At 47.6% G+C, this 20,529-nt stretch overlaps 1 protein-coding gene across 3 annotated transcripts in view; it reads right to left on the reverse strand.

Moving 5' to 3' along the window:
• Positions 1-620: 620 nt before the first annotated feature.
• The window catches only part of CHAF1B (chromatin assembly factor 1 subunit B), a 31,195-nt gene continuing 11,286 nt past the window's right edge, over positions 621-20,529 (reverse strand). For all 3 annotated transcript variants that reach the window (XM_062205238.1, XM_062205246.1, XM_062205228.1), the window contains exons 6-14: positions 19,362-19,458; positions 17,348-17,432; positions 15,553-15,646; positions 9,087-9,156; positions 8,905-8,996; positions 7,573-7,735; positions 6,100-6,528; positions 2,805-2,899; positions 621-2,282 (exon numbers count right to left, since the gene is read on the reverse strand). In XM_062205238.1, the coding sequence (XP_062061222.1) occupies positions 2,194-2,282; positions 2,805-2,899; positions 6,100-6,528; positions 7,573-7,735; positions 8,905-8,996; positions 9,087-9,156; positions 15,553-15,646; positions 17,348-17,432; positions 19,362-19,458 (1,214 nt within the window). In that variant the 3' untranslated portion in view covers positions 621-2,193. The remainder of the gene's footprint in view (positions 2,283-2,804; positions 2,900-6,099; positions 6,529-7,572; positions 7,736-8,904; positions 8,997-9,086; positions 9,157-15,552; positions 15,647-17,347; positions 17,433-19,361; positions 19,459-20,529) is intronic.

Consider the following 20,529-nt stretch of genomic DNA (forward strand, 5'->3'; position numbering starts at 1 on the left):
ACAGCTAGTGGGAACTGTGGTTGGAACAGACATGACTGACGCCGTAAGTCCATCCCACTCTGAATGGGACCCACACTGCGTCCTTAGACACGATGTCCACAGCTCTACGCACCACCTTGTCAGTTAGCCCTAGTTTACCACCTGCCCGTCGGAAAGGGAGGCCGACTCTCTGGTTACAGGTTGAGAATTAAGCAATGCATGGAAGCATCTTCCCCAGCCTTTTCTGTTTCTGCCAATTTGCATTAAAGAGTATACTTTTCCAACTGTCAGCCCGAGTTCCATCAGACTTAAACCCTCTCATCCGCTGACCTGGTCACACCCTCACGGGCATGCATGCCTCATGGTGTCCCAGGTCAGGGACAGACCTGCACCACGAGAACACAGCTGCAGCGACTCTTCTGAAGGGCAGGCAGCAGCGCCAGCCTCTGAATTGGCGGCTGAACTGCCACAGGACACTGTCCGCTCTCAGTCACACCACCCACTACGTCCTGAGCTAGAAGGTTCCACAGGTGCATGCCTGCCACCTCCAACTAACAGTGCCACCACCTGCCCCCAGCCCCACCTTCCACGTGTTGCCTCGACAGCCACCCTCAGGCCCAGGGAAAGCAAAGGCAGAGAAATACATCGCCTTGAAAAACCAATCTAAAACATTATTTATTTGACTACAAGTCATATCTGAAGTAAAATCTCAGCTCTCTTAGGAGAAAAGACTATAAAAGTGCCAAGGAGGAAATAAGCTACATTAATTTAGGGTCACTTCTAAGACTGAGACTACAGGCATTCCCAACTCCGGTCTGTTTTCTGAAAACTTTTTTATTTATTTGAGTAAAGACGGACAGACAGATCCCATCTGCTGGTTCACTCTCCAACTGTCTACAACAACTGGGACTGGGCAGGCTGAAGTCAGGAGCCTGGAATCCATGTGGGCCTCCTACACAGGTGGCAGGGGCCCAGTTACCTGCATCATCACGGCTGCCTCAGCAGAAGCTGGGATCAGGCGCTGGATCTAGGAACGGGGTACCCTGAAACTGGGACGTGGGTGTCGGAGCTGGGATCAGGTGCTGGATCCAGGAACGGGGTACCCTGAAACTGGGACGTGGGTGTCGGAGCCGGGATCAGGCATTGGATCCAAGAACGGGGTACCCTGAAACTGGGACGTGGGTGTCGGAGCTGGGATCAGGCATTGGATCTAGGAACAGGGTACCCTGAAACTGGGACGTGGGTGTCGGGGCTGGGATCAGGCGCTGGATCTAGGAACGGGGTACCCTGAAACTGGGACGTGGGTGTCGGAGCTGGGATCAGGCGCTGGATCTAGGAACGGGGTACCCTGAAACTGGGACGTGGGTGTCGGAGCTGGGATCAGGCGCTGGATCTAGGAACGGGGTACCCTGAAACTGGGACGTGGGTGTCGGAGCTGGGATCAGGTGCTGGATCTAGGAACGGGGTACCCTGAAACTGGGACGTGGGTGTCGGAGCTGGGATCAGGCGCTGGATCTAGGAACGGGGTACCCTGAAACTGGGACGTGGGTGTCGGAGCCGGGATCAGGCATTGGATCCAAGAACGGGGTACCCTGAAACTGGGACGTGGGTGTCGGGGCTGGGATCAGGCGCTGGATCCAGGAACGGGGTACCCTGAAACTGGGACGTGGGTGCCAGAACCAGGAGGGAAAATGCCTGCTCCTAGCCCTTTTTCTTACGACTTTTTTTCGTCACCATAGTTCACTAACTTTCCAGAATGAGCATTATTACCTTTAAAGTCAGACAACAAACCTAACGAACTTCCAAAGTTTAATCAACTAAATAGAAGCCAAGTCTAGCAATCACTTCAAACACTCTAAAATTCAAGAGAATAAACCTTCTCAAGTTACCTCTCCCCAGACTTTAAAGGGGGCCATGCGCCCGTTCACGAGGGCGCCAGGGAGGGGTCAGCGATTTCCACGCTGCAGGCTGCTGCCCTGTTCCAGCTGTAGAAGCTCAGCAGCAGCGCATGCAATCCACGGCAACACTTACAGCCCGGAGGAAAGGCGGTGCAAACGCAGAGCACACATTTCTGGAAGACTCAGTACACCAAGTGTCTTCTGTCGTGGAAATCAATTTACAAGCGTCTGTTCCACTCCATGCCCTTGGCCTCAGGCCTATCTGCCTTGTCCATGTGGGTGTTCCGAGACCCGGCAGGCAGAAGTCAGGGTCCCCTCAAGCGTCCATTTGGGTGTGTCCTTTGTTCTCCTCCAGCCTGGGCTGCTTCAGCTGTGGGGGACTGTCCTGAGGGTCTCCAGACATCTCTGAAACATTAACAGACAAGGTTGGCAGGGAAACAAAGACTGTGGGGAGTCAAGAGCTGTCGTTTACCACAGAACTGGGAAGAGGCACTGAGCAGGATCAGGCCGTGCAGGATCCCACAATGCTGCAGGGGAGGATCTTTGCCACTGCCTCTCCGGGGACAGTGGGCAACATCTGGTGACATTTTATAATGTCACAGGGTGAGGGGTGGCATCCAGGGATGCTACCAAACATCCTCCAACGCACAAGACAGCCTCCCACCATGAAGAATCACCTGCCCCAAATCTCAAGTCTTTTAGGTTGAAGCACCTACACTACTGCCAACCTACACCACCGCCTCCCGAGCCTGCCTGGCTCCCAGGGGCCTGCTTGCTGGCAAGGTGGTCTCCGGGTGGGATAGAAATAGCAGCCGGTGAGCTGGTAAGATGCATGCGTACTTCCTCAGAACTGACTTAAAACTATATAGTGTTAATTTCCAAAAGAACAAAAGAGAATTATATCAAACCAGTAACAATGTCACTTACCTGCCTGTGTTTCTTCTGTGCTTGGAGAGGAAATAACACTGGGCGGTACAGAATCTGGTGCAGTCTCTGTCTTTAAGGGTATTAGGTTTATTCTCCTTGAGCACAAAAAGAAGGGAAGTAGTGGACTACACATTAGTGTCACAAAAATAGCTTATGCAGGATGCTAAGTGTCAAACCGCCAGAAGAAATACTTAAAAATGTCAGCTGATCTTACCTTGCAAGCTATTGAACACAATAAATACAATGATGTGCCCGCTTACTGAGAATTCCATTTACATACTACGTTAAACCAACACATTTATAATGGTCAGCTGAAGTCACGGACAGCTACCTCCAAGTCTCGAGAGCTGCGTTTTAACTGCCGACAGCCTGCTGCACACCACTGGCTGCCTCTGCAGAAGGCCATCAGACACGGGCCCACACGTGGAAAGCACCGAAACACAGGTCGTTCTTTTCCTAACACCCAAAGTCTTCATTTTCAACCTCTATTATTTAAAAAACATGCAACTGCAAACAGCTTAGTAAATAGAATTCAAGAAGGGAAAACAATTTAGAAGCAAAACTATTTCAAAGAGTATCTTCCCCTAAATAAAAACAAATAAGAGAAAAAACTCTGAAAGCCATTGCTGGTTTGCAGAAAGAAATAAGAGATGTGAAGAGTCCTGAACCCTCCACCTGAAGTATCTTAGGGATTCACCAGGGAAGCTTGTGCACGGCAGAGAACAGGAGAGGCAGAGAATACTTCTAGTTTAACTCGTCACCCTCATCCTCCTCCCACCCTAGTGCATCTGGAAGGTGGGTGGCTAGGTGGTAGGAAGACTGGTGGACAGGGAAGTTTACAGGTAGAGGCGGGAAACTGGGTCTCAGAGGTGCTCAGGAAGGAAGGAAAACTGCAGGCTACCTCTGCTGGCAACACTGTGCTAGGGGGCTCAGTCTGCAGCAAGGGCACTGGCTCAGGCCTGGGTGCCCGGCGGCCTCCCACACACAGGGAAGAACTGACTGCAGCCTCGCCTGGGAGACTGGTCAGCATCAGACCAGGATGTCCTGTGTCTTGTGACAAGGCTGCTAGAAGGTCAAGTCTCAAGATGCTCCTTATAATAAGCACAATGGAATGCTATGCAGCCCTTAAAAAAAAAAAAAAAAAAAAAAAAAAAGATGAAATCCTGTCATCTATAACATGGATAAACTTGGAGGACGTGTTAAATGAAATAAGCCAGGCATGGAAGACAAACACTACATGATCTGTGCAAACAAAAAGTTGATCCTGTAGAAGAGTATGGGCCAGCACTGTGGTGTAGTGAGCGGGAGAAGCTGCTGCCTGCTCTGGTACCCAATACAGGTGCGAGTGTCCGTCTGCTCCACTTCTGACCCAGCTCCCTGCTCATGGCCTATGAAAAGTAGCGGAAGGTGGCTTGTGTGTTTGGGCCCCTGCATGCGGGAGACCAGATGAAGCTCCTGGCTTTGGACTGGCCCAGCTCTGACTACTGCAGTCATTTGGATAGTGAACCAGTAGATGGAAGATATCTCTCTCTTTCACTCTGTCTCTCTGTCTTTCCCTCTAACAGTTTCAAACAAACAAACAAATCTTTTAAAAAAGGGCAAAATAGCTTGGGAGTAAGTGTGGAGAAACTGGTCAGTAAGTTCAGTGTTACAGCTAGGGGCCCACGTTGTGGAGCAGTGAACTAAGCTCCCATCTGCAACATGGGCATCCCATATTTGATTGCCGGTTTGAGCCCAGGCTGCTCTGCTTCCAATCCAGCTCCCTGTTAATATACCTGGGAAAGCAGCAGAAGATGGCCAAGTACCTAGGTGCCTGCAACCCATATGGGAAACTGCAATGGAGTTCCAAGCTCCTAGCTTCAGCCTGGACTAGCCTTGGCTGTTGTGGCCATTTGGGGAATGAACCAGTGGGTGAGAAATCTTTCTCTTTGTCTCTGTATCTCCCTCTGTTGCTCTGCCCTTCTAATAATCTTTAAGATTTTTTATTTGAAAGGCAGAATGCTTCTTTTTTCATACAAATAAATCTTAATAAAATATGTAGTGGGACAGGAATACAAAGTTCTGATATTCTACTGCATAGAAGGGTAACTACAGTTAGCAATAAAACAGGGTGTATTTCAAAAAGGCTAAAAGGGGGGGGGGGGGTGCTGTGGTGCAGTAGGTTAATCTTCTGCCTGTGGCACCGGCATCCCATATGGGCACCAGTTCTAGTCCCGGCTGCTCCCCTTCCAATCCAGCTCTCTGCTATGGCCTGGGAAAGCAGCAAAGGATGGCCCAAGTGCTTGGGCCCTTGCACCCATGTGGAAGACTGGGAAGAAACACCTGGCTCCTGGCTTCGGACTGGCGCATCTCCAGCTGTTGCGGCCACTTGGGGAGTGAACCAATAGAAGGAAGACCTTTCTCTCTGTCTCTGCCTCTCACTGTAACTCTCCCTAATAAATAAATAAAATCTTAAAAAAAAAAAAAAAAAGGCTAAAAGGGAAGATTGTGAATGTCTTTACCACAAAAAAAGTTTAAAGTAATGGGTATACTAATTGCTCCGATTTGGTAAGTGCACTATATATATGTATATATACACAGACATATATATATACATGTATACCAAACATCACACTGCACCCTATGAAAATGTCTAATCTTACACACCATTCAAAAGTAAAATAAAATTTAATTTTTAAAAAGGAGTCACTCCTTTGATTCCTGGCATGTCAGGAAGTGCCTGGTGCTGTCTCAGACAGAAGAGCACAGGTAACAAACGAAGAGCCTTCCTGCCCTTGAGGAACGCCTGCTACAGGGGTGATGGGTATGGCAGAGCAAAGGGCTAAAGGGCCACAAAGACCTGGAGTGGAAAAGGACGTTCACCCTAAATAGGTCTTTCAGGAGGACTCTACTTCCAACAAGGGGGTGTGGGTGGGTGGGTGGGTGGGTGATCAGGGCTTTCCCAAGGAAGGCAGGGACAAAAGCCTCAAAACAGAAACAGTATGCTCTGAGAACACGTGTGCAGGCCCAGGCTTGGGAGTAAGGCACATGGGACTGTGGAGTGAGGGCTACAGTCCTGGACACAGGCTGCAACCAAACCACAGTCCCCAGGCATGCACAGGGCATGGGCTGCATGAGGCACACAGGAAGGGGAGGAGCTAACAGAGGCCTCCGAGCCAGCACGCTGTCACTGGACCTGACAGTAAATGTCCCTTGCTGGCAAGTATTTGCTGCTGGAATTTCACTCACAGCACCCGTGGGTGTTCGGTTTGTTTTTCATTTCACAGTGATGATTTCTCATCTCGTGGAAACTCACCGGGGTGTGGGCTTGCTCCAGGCTTGCAGGGTGTTGAGTGTGACCCTCCGGGGTGGAGGGGCTCTTGGGTTCTGACTGTTGTGCTGCGGGGTCTTCTCCTCTGAAGGTCCTGGCAAGGGGCTTCTGACACCAGGAACGGGAGGCGTGTCCTTGACAGCTGCTGGGGCCGGAGACTGTCTGGCCTGGGGTGGGGTTGTACAGGGACTGCTGGAGTCCTGGGTTCTGCTGGTGGGTGTCCCCTCTATGGATCTGGACCCCGGTGAAGACCCTTGGTGTGCCTGATTCTTAGTTTTCTTTGCCGTATCAGGAGTTCGCATGCTCAAAACTGGCTTCTCTTTCAAAGGTATTCCAAGTTCATCCTTCTCAAAGGTCACAAATGAGCAATAACCATCAGTGGACGAGATGGCCAGGAAGGCCCCATCACTGGACCTGTGTTCCCAAAACAGGGAAATCAGAGGCGCCACCAAAGTCTGCAGACCCTGTTTAACACCTGTTACCATCAGAGGCTCCTTGCGCATGCAATTTCCTCTCCCAATCCATCTCCATGTTCTAAGTCACCACACTATGTGCACTATTACTAACTTTCATCTGAATATACGTGAGATGACCTTTTTTCTCCCGGGATAAAAGAAAATTAAAAGAAGAAAAAAAGAACCAAGAAACAGATGGTGTCAGGCCAGGCCTTGGCCAGAGCTCCAGCTGGGCTGAGCAAGCAGCAGAGGGGGCATCAGGTCCTCCCACAGGAGCAGGGTGGCAACCTCGGGGACAAAAGACCCTGGGGCCCCCTCCCTCTTCTGGGCAGCAGGGCTCACTGTTGAGGGTTTCTTCCCAGAGCCCGACAAGTCCCCAATGACTGGAGAATCCATGGGGCCTTCTCTCGTTTATCAGAGTTCAAGTACATCTCACAGGGCAATTGAAAGGCATCAAAATGCACTGGTGTCAAAACAGGAGGTGGGGGCCAGCACCACGGCACAGCAGGTGAAGTCACCGCTTAGGATGCTGGCATCTCATCCTGGAACACTGGTTCAAGTTCCGGCAGCCCTGCTTCCCAGTCACTCCCTGCTAATGCACCTGGGAAGGCAGCAGATGAAAGCCCAATTATGATGGTCTCCTACACCCATGTAGGAGACCCAGATGGAGTTCCAGGCTCCTGGCTTTGGCCTGGCCCAGCCCTGGCTGTTGGGGCCATTTGGGAGTGAACCAGCAGGTGGGAGATCTCTTTTCTCTGTCTCTCCCTCTTGTTTTACCTTTCAAATAAAAATGAATCTTAAAAAAAAAACAAACAGGAAGCACTGCTGTAGCAAATGAGAAATGGCTTACCTTTAAATGTTAATTCATTAAAAAAAAAAAAAAAAAAAGAGGGTGAGTAGGGGGCCAAAGGAGCCACCTTGAGTAATGATGCTCCCTAACCCAAGGCTTACCCCGGGAATGCCCTGTCTCCTTCCTCCACTTTGCTTGGTTATCAGCACTCACCACGAAATATCACTCAGGGTGTGGTAATGAATGTTGGACACATAACCGAAAGGGAAGGGCTGCTGTGTGTCATACAGGAGCACAGAGTCCTCCGAGGCCACTGCAAACACCAGGCGGTAGGGCAGGTCCATCAGCTCCATGCCTGGCTCGTGCACTGACTGATCTGCAAGGGGGGAAGGGACAAAGTAAAACAACAAAGTCCCCAAAGGGAACACGTAACCAGTAGACCGAAGAGGTCCTCTCCGAAAGGACACAAATAACATCATTTTATCAAACCCTAGTTTACTGTGGGCCTTGGAGAACGCAGCTCTTCATTTTCTTTTCCACATGAATACATAAATAGAAGAGAACCACGCATGAACCAGGGAACCAGGAACTAAGAGTCACAGGTACCGAGGTTCCCAAAAGGAGAGCTCAGCACAGACGCCGTGTGGATGCAGCAGCTCAGCCTGGGACCGTGCGCTGCTGGGAAGATGCCAGTTACACAGAAACACTTCATGAAGTGACACGCTAAATGCTCGCCAAGTTTATATTCATTCACAGAAAGGCTTACAAAGCTAACAAGTTTTTCTTTTTTTTTTTTTTTTTGACAAAGTGGACAGTGAGAGAGAGAGACAGAGAGAAAGGTCTTCCTTTTTGCCGTTGGTTCACCCTCCAATGGTTGCTGCGGCCAGCGCACTGCGCTGATCTGAAGCCAGGAGCCAGGTGGTTCTCCTGGTCTCCCATGCAGGTGCAAGGCCCAAGACTTGGGCCATCGTCCTCTACACTCCTGGACCATAGCAGAGAGCTGGACTGGAAGAGGGGCAACCAGGACAGAATCTGGCGCCCCGACTGGGACTAGAACCCGGTGTGCCGGCACTGCAAGGCGGAGGATTAGCCTAGTGAGCCACTGTGCCAGCCACTAACAACAGTTCCTGTTCTCAGCTATGGAGGATCAAGGACTGGATTTACCTACAGGGCACCCTTCCAGGTACTCAGGCATGGCCTCAGAGGTAGCTAGACTACATGCTGCTATAAACCCGACTAAAAAGCTTAAAAGGGAGAACCAGAAGAACCAAAATGTTTCCAAAATGTTAACTGTATCCTAGAATAAATCTCAAGAATAATTGTGAAACTAAAAATATATCCAGTGTTCTCCAAGATCAAGTTTGTAATTGCCTAGCATCCAAAGAACCAGTTAAATATGACCCAGAATGAGGAGAAGGAGAAAATCAACCTTTTGTATTCAATAACGTGAGAAGAGTTACCATAACCATGTTCAGTATGACTTGGAATCCATAAGAAAGACCCAAACAGGGAGGAAGCAGCACCACTTTGTGGTTCTGAGGGTACCTGTGTCCACCACTGGCCTCAGCTCAAAGTAGACGGGACAGCAGCGAACGGCAAGAGTGGCCTTTCCAGGGCAGGGAAGATGTGCAATCGGCCTGAACAATGAACCACAGTTTTAGGAGACGTTTGTTACTCAGCAACAGTAAAAAGGGTCAACGTTTCAAAACACCCTCTCAATCACATACCTTTTCAGATTTTTCCTGGAGAAAACATAAGTTGTATTCATTACATTTTCACCAGATTCCACACACCCGGCTGGGGAGCAAAGAAAAGGGAGAGAAAGAAAGAAGTTGATGTTTTATTAAGCTGTTCACCAACAAAACTTTAATGGTATTCAATTCTGGCTGTACAATAGTTTCTCCCAAAACCATATCCTCTGCACAATGCTTTCGTGACTGAGGACCAACACAAATATTCTACTACTGTCCGGCCTTACCCAGGTCTACTCTCAGCTCCACCTGAGAGTAGTCCCCTGGAAAATAGTTCCAGTCCTGGGCAGAAGAACAGCTTGTTCTAGAACACCTTTGAGCATCTGGGCAACTCCCACAGGTGAAGTGCTGTGATTAGATCCAGCTGCCCGGCTCTTACCTCACTCTTCTCTGATTCTGCCCCTGGCTGCCATCCAAAGCTGAGAGGTCAGGTCTTTCCCATCTGCCTACCTCAGCCATGGGGCTGCGGAAGACCTGACCTCACTACAGTCTTCATCCAGCCTCTTATAGGACTTGACGCTCTTCTGCACTCACCCCAGGATGTACTCAAAACCAGCTCAGAGCCTGTCGGACACCACCATCAGACACAGTGCTCCTGGAAACTCCTCCCTGCTTCACGTTCATATTTCTTGATACACACATACAATTTTACCTGTGACCATTTCCTATCTGGTGTCAGCAGTGTTTTGTTTTATTTTTTTAAACTATGATGTTTCTGCACAGCTACCCTCACCCCATGCTTCCAGAGCCAAATAATCAGGTTTAACAAACCATTATGGCCGGCGCCACAGCTCAATAGGCTAATCCTCTGCCTGCGGCGCTGGCACACCGGGTTCTAGTCCTGGTTGGGGCACCGGACTCTGTCCCGGTTGCTCCTCTTCCAGTCCAGCTCTCTGCTGAACTGCAAGAACAGTGGAGGATGGCCCAAGTCCTTGGGCCCTGTACTCGCATGGGAGACCAGAAGCACCTGGCTCCTGGCTTCGGATCAGCACAGTGCACCGGCCACAACGTGCCGGCCGCAGTGGCCATTGGGCATGAACAAACAAAAAGGAAGACCTTTCTCTCTGTCTCTCTCTCTCACTGTCCACTCTGCTTGTCAAAACAAACAAACAAACTCTCTACTTCTGCCATGCTCACAAAGAGACTATAACCAGCTACAACTCAATCACGTGTTTGCTCTAGGATGATTTTTGATTCAGAATGCTTGTTTTACAAAACGGGGTACTATCTACCCTTTTCCTTACTGAGCTTGTCCCAGTCAACTACTTCTGAAGGTTAACCGCACAGCACTAACGTACACTTGCATTCTTCTTTAGTAGCTCTTATTACTGATATGAAAATACCAGTATCCATTCACCAAACCTTCTATGCACTGCTTTTTGATTTTTTGCTATGAACAATAGTTGCAACAAATATCCTTGACACACTCTTACACACTATGTATAAGTTTCTTAAGAAATTGAGTCTAGACACCAGACAGACAGATGGAATGGCACGTGCACTTAGCCACTACAAATCCCATTGCTACCAGCAGTCCCCACCCTACATGACCCTTAGTGAGGGTCCTATTTTCTCCAGTCTGAAGGGAACAGAGACATCCAACGGCTATGCCACTTCAGTGTGTACGTCCGTATCTCTGACTCTATCTGCTGAACATGTGGATGGCTCTTCCACAAACTGCCTTTATGCATCTTTCAGTCCTTCTTTTCTTCTCTTCATTGTGTATGAGTGTGTGTATGTCTTGCCCATGTTGAAGGCACCACTGTATGACGTATGCATCAGTCTCTCTTCCCTGTGGCACAAATACTACCCTCCAGGTCCATCATTCACCTACCGACTTTGCCTCCCACATCTGTCGTCATTCAAAAGCTCTGTATTCAAATACACAAGAATACTGCGAAAAGTTCATGGGACAGTGGAATTAAAGGAAATTTTAAATTTACAAAGATGCAAAAAATCTGAAATCCATGGATGAGAAGTCTTCAAAAAGTTCATATAAAATGTGCGTTATGCAAAAAATTACACATGGATTTCAGATGTTTACACTAAAGCAAACATATCGTTTAATTCCACTTAGCCACAGATACACTTAAAGTCCCTTTGTAGTCAAATAGCTCTATCACTTTTTAAAATTTTCTCATTTTATTTGAAAGGCAGACAGAGCTCACGTCTGCTGGTTCACTCCCCAAATGCTTGTTAACAGCTGAGGCTGTGCCAAGCCATAGCTGGGAACTCAATCCAGGTCTCCCATGTGGCAGCAGGGACTCAACCATATGAGCCATCACGGCTGCCTCCCAGGGCACACATCAGCAGGAAGCAAGAAGCTCGAATCTCCAAGTCAGAACACAAACCTAGGCATTCCAATCAGCATCTTAACCAGCAAGTCAAACACTGAGTCCTCTATCATTTTTTATTTGAAAGGCAGAGTTAGAGAGAGAGAAAGACAGATCTTCCATCTGCTAGTTCAATTCTCAAATGGCCACAACGGCAGCGGATGGGCCAGGCTAAAGCCAGGGGCCAGGAGCTTCCTCTGGGTCGCCAATGTGGGTGCAGGGGTCCAAGCACTTGGGCCATCTTCTTCTTTCCCAGGTGTATTAGCAGGGAGCTGGATTGGTAGTGGAGCAGTGAGGACTTGAACTTGCGCCCATATGGGATGCCAGTGTCGCATGTGGCAGTTGAATCAACTGCGCCACAACACCAGCAACGCCCCCCATCATACACTCCCCTCTACATCTCTGAAATGTCCTCCTAGGTTGTCTTGAAAGAGTTTTCTACTTTCATCTTACATATTTAAATACTGGACTAACTTGGAATTTATTTCTCATATATGAGCGAGGGGTCCAAATCTAGCTTCTCCCATACAGCTGGCCACCTCAGTACCATTCACTCAACAGTCTACTCTTCTTGCCAAAACATCATCTAAGGTCATACATTCCTTTATACTCGGATAGCTCTTTCTGGATTTCTGTTCTGGTCCACTCATCTGTTTAGTCCCACACTGCATCAATCCCATGTTAAGCTCATCTACTGACATCTGACAAGACAAATGGCCTCTCAAGTATTATTCTGTTTTTCATAGTTCCTCAACTATTCTTCAGCATTTATTCTATTAAACAAAGCTGTGATTAAGAAAACAAAAAACCTCTCATGGGAGTCCAATTAGAATCTAACTGGTGGGGCCAGCACTATGGCGCAGTGGGTGCCAGCTCATGTCCCAGCTGCTCCACTTCCAATCCAGCCCTCTGCTATGGCCTGGGAAAGCAGTAGAAGATGGCCCAAATCCTTGGGCCCCAGTACCCCCGTGGGAAACCTGGAAGAAGCTCCTGGCTCCTGGCTACAGATTAGCCCAGCTCCTGCCGTTTAGGCCATTTAGGGAGTGAACCAGCAGATGCAAGAATTCTGTCTCTGCCTCGCCTTTCAAATAAATAAACAAACCTTTAAAAAAAATAAAAATAATAAAGCAGTGGCTCAGCAGGTTAACGCCCTGGCCTGAAGTGCCAGCATCCCATATGGGCACTGGTTTCGAGACCCAACTGTTCCGCTTCCAATCCAGCTCTCTCCTATGGTCTGGGAAAACAGTAGAAGATGGCCCAAGTCCTTGGGTCCCTGAACCTGCGTGGCAGACCCGGAAGAAGCTCCTGGCTCCTGGCTTCGGATCAGAGCAGCGCCAGCCATTGCGGCCAATTGGGGAGTGAACCATCAGATAGAAGACCTCTCTCTCTCTCTCTGCCTCTCCTCTCTCTGTATTATTATTATTGTTAATAATAATAATAAAGCAAAGAAATTCAACTGGTGTTATTACTTTTAGGTCAGTGTATCTTCTTGTTTGTTCAGAATTTGCTTTACAGGGCCAACATTGTGGCACAGTGGGTTAAGCTGCCTGTGATGCCAGTATCCCATATGAGTACTGGTTCAAATCCTGACTGCTCCACTACCAATCCAGCTCCCTGCTAATGAGCCTAGGAAGCAATGGAAGATGGTCCACGTACATGGACCTCTACCACCCACATGGGAGACCCAGAAGGAGCTCTGGGATCCTGGCTTCAGCCTGGTCCAGCCCCAGCTGTTGCACCCATTTGGAGAATAAACCAGCAGATGGAAGATATCTCTCTCTGTCTCTCTCTCTCTCTCTAATTCTGGCTTTCAAATAAATAAATAAATAAGTAAATCTTAAAAATAAAAAAAAAAAAAGAATTTGCTTTACAACCTTCAGCAAGACCTTCTCATATTATTCATAAAGGCCCTGCTGTGGTCTCACTAGATTCACTTACACCTGTCTTACGGGTTTTACACCACTGTGAACAGAATGTTTCTCCTGTTTCCATTTAAGTACTTACTACCAGTATAAAACAAAAAATGATTCTTACAGATTTCACAATACCCAGCCACATTATCAAATGCTCTTTTAAATTCTGATAACATTTTTTAAACATCTAGGACTCTCTAGAACTATAACACCATCAAAGGCAGAAAAAGTTTTTTCTTCTTCCAATCTTGATTTCGTTTCCCCACATTTATTAACACCACAAGCAACAATAATGGTGACTGCAAATGTCCTATCCAGTACCTGATTTTAAGTGAAAATATCTTTGGAGTTACCATTCAGTGAAGGACTTGTTACTAGGGATAGTAAATAACTACTAATAATAAATACTTATAAAATGACTAACTTAAGCAACTTGGTTCTGAGACTCCCTGAACCAAACTGTCACTCCCCAAATGCTGCCTAATACAGTTTTTTCTAAGATTTATTTATTTATTTATTTGAGAGACAGAATTACAGACAACAAGAGGGAGACACAGACGGAGGTCTTCCATCCACTGGTTCACTCTCCAAATGGCTGCAACAGCCAGAGATTTGCCAATCCGAAGCCAGGAGCTTCTTCCGGTTCTCCAATACAGCTGTCAGGGGCCCACGGACTTCGACCATCTTCCCTGGCTTTCCCAGGCCATCAGCAGAGAGCTGGATCAGAAGTGTAGGAGCCGGGACTTAAACTGGTGCCCCTGTGGAATGCTGGCACTGCAAGGGGAGGCTTAACCTACTATACCACAGTGGTGGCCCCTCCCTAATGCTCTTGTTTTAATTTGAGAAGTAGAGAGACAGAGAGACAGATAAAGAGAGCTCCTATCTGCTGATTCACTCCCCAGATGCTCACAAGACTTGGGACTGGGTTGAGGCCAAAGCCAGGAACACGAACCAGATCTCCCACATGGGTGGCAGGAACCCAACTACTTGAGCTAGCAATGCTGCCTCCTAGGGTATGCATTAATAGGAAGTGGGAATCAGTAACTGGAGGCAGGACTTGAATCTAGGCTCTCCAACGTGCCCAGCCTGGCAGAACTCTTAATAATAAACCTGACCTGGGTCTGTTTGGCCCAACCCTGTGCTATGTCTTCATCTTTACATACAGGATGGTCTTACAGCTTTGGAAATTAGCAGAAACTCCTCTGAGAATGTTCTGGCCCTAACAGTGCTTTGCCTGATCTTGCTGGGCTTACCCTCTTGCATTCCTGCAGACAATGAACCTGTCCCGTCCTTGCTGACTTTGCTAACACTCTGGATTCGACCAGTGCCACTCCCATCAGTGAAGCTAATCTGACTTGTGCCTGGGTCTAATCCCATCACAACAGGCTGCTGGTTATTGAGAATAAAAACAATAAAGGCACTACAGCTTGAGAACCACGTTCTCCACATATGTCTAGTGAAAAAACACTCACCAGGTTTAAACACTAAATTTTTTTTTTTTTTTTTTGACAGGCAGAGTGGATAGTGAGAGAGTCAGAGGGAAAGGTCTTCCTTTTTGCCGTTGGTTCACCCTCCAATAGCCGCTGCCGCCGGCGCATCGTGCTGATCCGAAGCCAGGAGCCAGGCGCTTCTGGTCTCCCATGCGGGTGCAGAGCCCAAGCACTTGGGCCATCCTCCACTGCCTTCCCGGGCCATAGCAGAGAGAGCTGGCCTGGAAGAGGGGCAACCGGGACAGAATCCGGTGCCCCAACCGGGACTAGAACCCGGTGTGCCAACCAGGACTAGAACCCGGTGTGCCGGCGCCGCAAGGCGGAGGATTAGCCTGTTAAGCCACGGCGCCGGCCTAAACACTAAATTTTAAAAGCTAAATGTATCAAAGAGACTGTTATCACTCTAGTCCCAAGACTCCCAAACATGTCTGTACATCCACTGGGATGTAAAATTTGTGGGATTTAAAATCCACAAGCCAGGTCATCCAGCCTAGGCCACTTAAACCACTATCTCTAGGCAAGGACACGGCTACAGAGCAACACAGGTACCAGTATCTTTTTAAGGCTTCCTGGAGGTTTCCTGTCTGTGGACAAGTTGTGGGCCCTGCTCTGATCAGAACTCACTGAGCTGCAAAGCACATCAGAAAATAGCAGCAAGACATCAGCTCCGGCTTCATGCCCTCAAATCAAATACCGTCAAACACACCTGGTGTGAGGAGCAAGGATCCGTCGGGAGTAAAGCTGAGTCTACGGAAGAATGACTTCATGCTGTCATCATGAAACATCCGGTAACTGCGTGCCTGTGGCATACAAAGTTTAAACATTACTCCAAACCTTCACATTCACAATAAAGGCTTACCAATTCCTGTTTTTTCACTACATAGAGTGATTTATTATTGAAATAATGATGAATGAAACAGACATATAAAAAATAATCAAGAAAGACTGCAAGAGCAATCATGCCTGGGAACTGATCGCCCATTTTGTTAAGTAAAGTCCTTTGTGAGGAAGGGGGCAAGGGGTGGTTCTATGGTTATTCTAGGCCCTTCTATAAGAACACACCCCACACTATTGACACTGTTTTGTGGGGTGGGGTAGGGGGGAGTTCTATGGTTATTTTAGACCCTTCTATAAGAACACACCCCACACCATTGACAGTGTTTTGTGGGGTGGGGTGGGGGGGAGTTCTATGGTTATTCTAGACCCTTCTATAAGAACACACCCCACACCATTGACAGTGTTTTGTGGGGTGGGGTGGGGGGGAGTTCTATGGTTATTCTAGACCCTTCTATAAGAACACACCCCACACCATTGACAGTGTTTGTCTGGGGACAGACTACTAGGTGATGGCAGGAAGATGATCTGTGTGTACATATTCAGAATTTCCAATTGGATGAACATTTTTCATAGATTATTAAACAGGTAAATCTATCACTTTTCAAACCACATCTCTTGAACACCTGTGTGGCACAGTTTTGCTACCCTTTATTGACATTTTATAAACTGTTACTGTCCTTCCCTCACACATGTGCCCTCTCGGTGTGTCAGTTCTTGGCTGCCTCACCCTGCACCCTAAGGCTACGCTTGCATCAAGTCCTTGGTTGTTCCTATCACTGATGTGCCTGCCTTGGTGGTCTAGATTCCTCTAGGACTGGGATCCTATGTTCATTTGCCAGTTCTTTCAAAGATCAAAACCCTTCCTATTCCTAAAGACCAACCTCTTGGCTGGGTCTCTGCTGTCTGCTGCCAGAGTTCTCTGCCTACCTGCTGCCAGAGATCCAGCGCCCCACCTACCTGCTTTCCCAAATCAGTGGTGAGTGACCCTGTGACCTGAGTCACAGAGACACTGCCTACCTCAAGCCCGGTGAATCGCACAGCTGGGGGTAGTACCAGGCACTAGCAGTTTTAATGCTTCCCAGGTGATTCCAGTGTGGCCAGGGTTACTTACAATCACTACAGTCCATCATGGGCCCTCCCCAGCCCCAAGGTATCCCTATTTCCACAGAGACCAGCCTGCTACACTAACTGAGCTTTGACTGTCCAAAAGGACAAGTGTTGGGTCCCTGAGGCCAGGGATATAGCTGCTGGAATGTGGAAGGAGCGCACGACTGTCTAAGTGTCAATTAAGAGGGCTGAGGGACAGGCACTGTGGCACAGCAGGCTAGGCCTGAGCTTGGGATGCCAGGATCCCATATAAGAGTGCCTGGTTCAAGTCCTGAGGACTCTGTGCTTCCAATTCAGCTTCCTGCTAATGCACCTGGGAGGCATCAGATGCTGGCCCAAGTGCTTGGACTCCTGCAGGAGAGAGATCTGGAAGAAGCTCCTGGCTTCTGGCTTCAGATCGGCCCTGCTCTGGCTGATGCGGCCATTTGGGGAAGGAACCAGTGGATGGAAGATCTCTGTCTCTCTCTCTCTCTCTGTAACTCAGCCTTTCAAATAAATATATAAATCTTTAAAAAATAAATAAAGAGCTGCTAAAAGGGAATGTCAAAGTGTTATACCTCTCCTTCGGTCCCTATTCCAGACAGCATCTTGGAAACGTTAAAAGCCACCCGCTTCTTCTGCGTGCTGTACACCCGCAACACTCTGGAAAAGAAGGGAAGTGTGACTGACCTCTGCAGGAAACGAACTGTTCCTCACAGAAACGACCGGAGGCCGCCTGAACGACCGCAGCCTGCCAACGTCGCGCAGACCTGGCCGAGGAACTACAGAGGCCAACTCCACAACCTAACTTTCCTAGGAAATTATCGTGATTTTGTTTTTACTTCACGTTTCACTGACTGTTTCAGCTTCTCAAGGAAGACAGACATTAGTCCTGTCTGGGTGATCTGGGTGCCTGCAGCGGAGTCTGTCTTGTGTTCAACAGTCTTACAATCAGGGATCCGTGAGGGTAGGAGAAGCACCCGCAGGTGAATTAGCTATCAGACCGTCTCCTGACGGCCTGAATAAAACACAAACTCCAGAAAATGGAAGGCAGAGTCTATGAAAAAGAAACACCAACTGCTCCATATTGCTCACTCCAGGGCCATCTTAGCTTCGGCCCTAACTCGAGCAATTATTGAAAGGTTCTGTTTGGGCTGATCTAAATTTGATTGATTTAATCATGTTGTTTTGAATTAAAAGTACTTCAATAACTATTAAATAAAAACTGTTAAAAAAAACTGTTAAATAATGTGCCTGGTTTCTCTCACTTTTTTTTAATTCTTTGTTCCCAAAAATACAATTAAATTAAATTATACCGGCCAACGCCGTGGCTTAACAGGCTAATCCTCCGCCTTGCGGCGCCGGCACACCGGGTTCCAGTCCCAGTTGGGGCACCGGATTCTGTCCCGGTTGCCCTTCTTCCAGGCCAGCTCTCTACTATGGCCCGGGAAGGCAGTGGAGGATGGCCCAAGTCCTTGGGCCCTGCACCCGCATGGGAGACCAGGAAAAGTACCTGGCTCCTGGCTTCGGATCAGCGAGATGTGCCGGCCGCAGCGGCCATTGGAGGGTGAACCAACGGCAAAAAGGAAGACCTTTCTCTCTGTCTCTGTCTCTCTCACTATCCACTCTGCCTGTCAAAAATATAAAATTTTTTAAAAAAAAAAAATAATAATAATTAAATTATACCAGCAATGCAGTAGTAAGACATCTTTTTCAGAAAAGACAAAAACATTTTATTTTTATATCAACTTAAATGGAATCAAATTATCAGTAAATTATCAAAAAGGAAGAGCTGGGACCAGCATTGTGGCATAGTGGGTAAAGATGCTGCCTGTGATGTTGGCATTCCAAAAGGGAGCTCGTTTGGGTCTTAACTGCTCCACTTCTGATCCAGCACCCTGCTAATGGCCTGGAAAAAGCAATGGAAGACAGCCCAAGTGTCTGGGCCCTTGACACCCACATTGGAGACCTGGATGAAGTTCCTGGCTCCTGGCTATGGCCTGGCTCAGCCCTGGCCATTTTTGTGGCCTATAGGGAGCTTCCAGTAGATGGAAAATAAATACTCCAACCTCACTAGTATCTTTTCTTCTTTAAGTCATATTCAAAAAAAAAAAAACTCCTCTTAAGTCTCTCATAAAATCAAATGTAATTCAAAGTTCAAAAATCAGATGGAATTCTCCTTTATTCACTCATTCATAAAAACTTACTAAGTACTAACTTTATGTAAGGCACTTGCCCTAGTTTTCAATTTCCCTGCTAATGTGCCTGGGAAAGCAATGGAAGACGGTCCAAGTGTTTGGGTCCCTGTACCCATATGAGAGACCTGGGTGAAGCTCCTGGCTCCTGGCTTCAGACCACCCCAGCACTGGTTGTTATAGCCATTTTGGGAGTGAACCAGTGGATGGAAAACCTTTCTCTTTCTCTCTCTCTCTGCTTCGCCCTCTGTGACTCTTTCAAATAAATATCTTTAAAAAAAAAAAACCAGAGAATCAAAACTAGACTATGATTTATTTTGGTTAAGTTGTGATTAAAATACCTCTGCAAAAAACCCTCAGTGCACCCAAAAGCAGCTTGCAATCAATCACAACATACCTGTCACAGCTCAGAGTAGCAACATACTGACCCAAAGGGTCCCAGGTTACTCCTTGTACATAACTTTTGTGTTCATTAAAAATTGATATCTTTTGTCCTACAAAAGAAGCACACAACAGCATTACCAAAATCTACTCACAAGTATAAACATATAAAAAACTTAAATGAGGATATTTTAAGAGGTTTATATAAAAATAGAATTAAAAGGTGACTTTTTTGTATAAAAAATTTTGAAATCCACGCATAAGAGTTTGATTCCCTTTCTGCCACCCCATCATTAGGCAGGTGGTAAATGGAGACTCTGTACCAAGCCCCGTGCAAGACTCTGGGGACAGAAAAATGACTTGTAGGCAGCCTCACCCAATGGTCACAGGAGAGACCATCAGCAGGTGATTCTGCCATCCAGTGACAGACCACTATGCAAAGGCTGTCTCAGGAGATGATACTGCCTGCTGTCCTCGTCTGTGTAAGCACACCATCACATTCACACAGGGAGATCTCCTAGAATGCACTTCTCAGAAGGCACTCCCATTAAGCAGTGGATGACTGTGTAATACAATGGACCAGAGGACGCAGATGTGAGCATCAGAGTTCAGTGCTCCAGATCCAACGAGAGAGAGATGAGGGAACAGAAGGGCAGAACACTCTAAAGAAATCCAAGGGTAAAACGACAGCTGAGCCAGGCGTGTATGGAGCAGTGATAAGCAACTGAGAACTGCTAACAGGTAAAGAGAGGCTGTGAACACCAAGAGAAGCAGGAAGAGATGTAGGAACCTCCAAGTTTGCAGAAAATGTTTATTATGAAAAGACTGTGCATGAATTTCAAAAATTTCTTGCATCAAAATAAACTTATCATTTTTTTAAATTTAAATTTATTTATTTTGAAAGGCAGAATTATAGAAAAGGAAAGACAGAGAGAGATCTACCATCCACTGTTTCACTGCCCAGATGGCCACAATGGCTAGGGCTGGGCCAGGCTGAAGCTAGGAACTTCATCCAGATCTCTCAAGCACCTGGGCTATTCTTTTCTGCTTTCCCAGGTGCATCAGCAGGCACCAGATCAGAAGCACAGCAGCCAAGATCAGAACTGGTGCCCATATGGGATACCCGTGTCACAGGCAGTGGCTTAACCTGCTGTGTCACAACACTGGCCCCCAAAATAAACATC

This window comes from Lepus europaeus, chromosome 2, assembly GCF_033115175.1.
Source record: "Lepus europaeus isolate LE1 chromosome 2, mLepTim1.pri, whole genome shotgun sequence".
In the NCBI taxonomy this organism is placed as follows: Eukaryota; Metazoa; Chordata; class Mammalia; order Lagomorpha; family Leporidae; genus Lepus; species Lepus europaeus.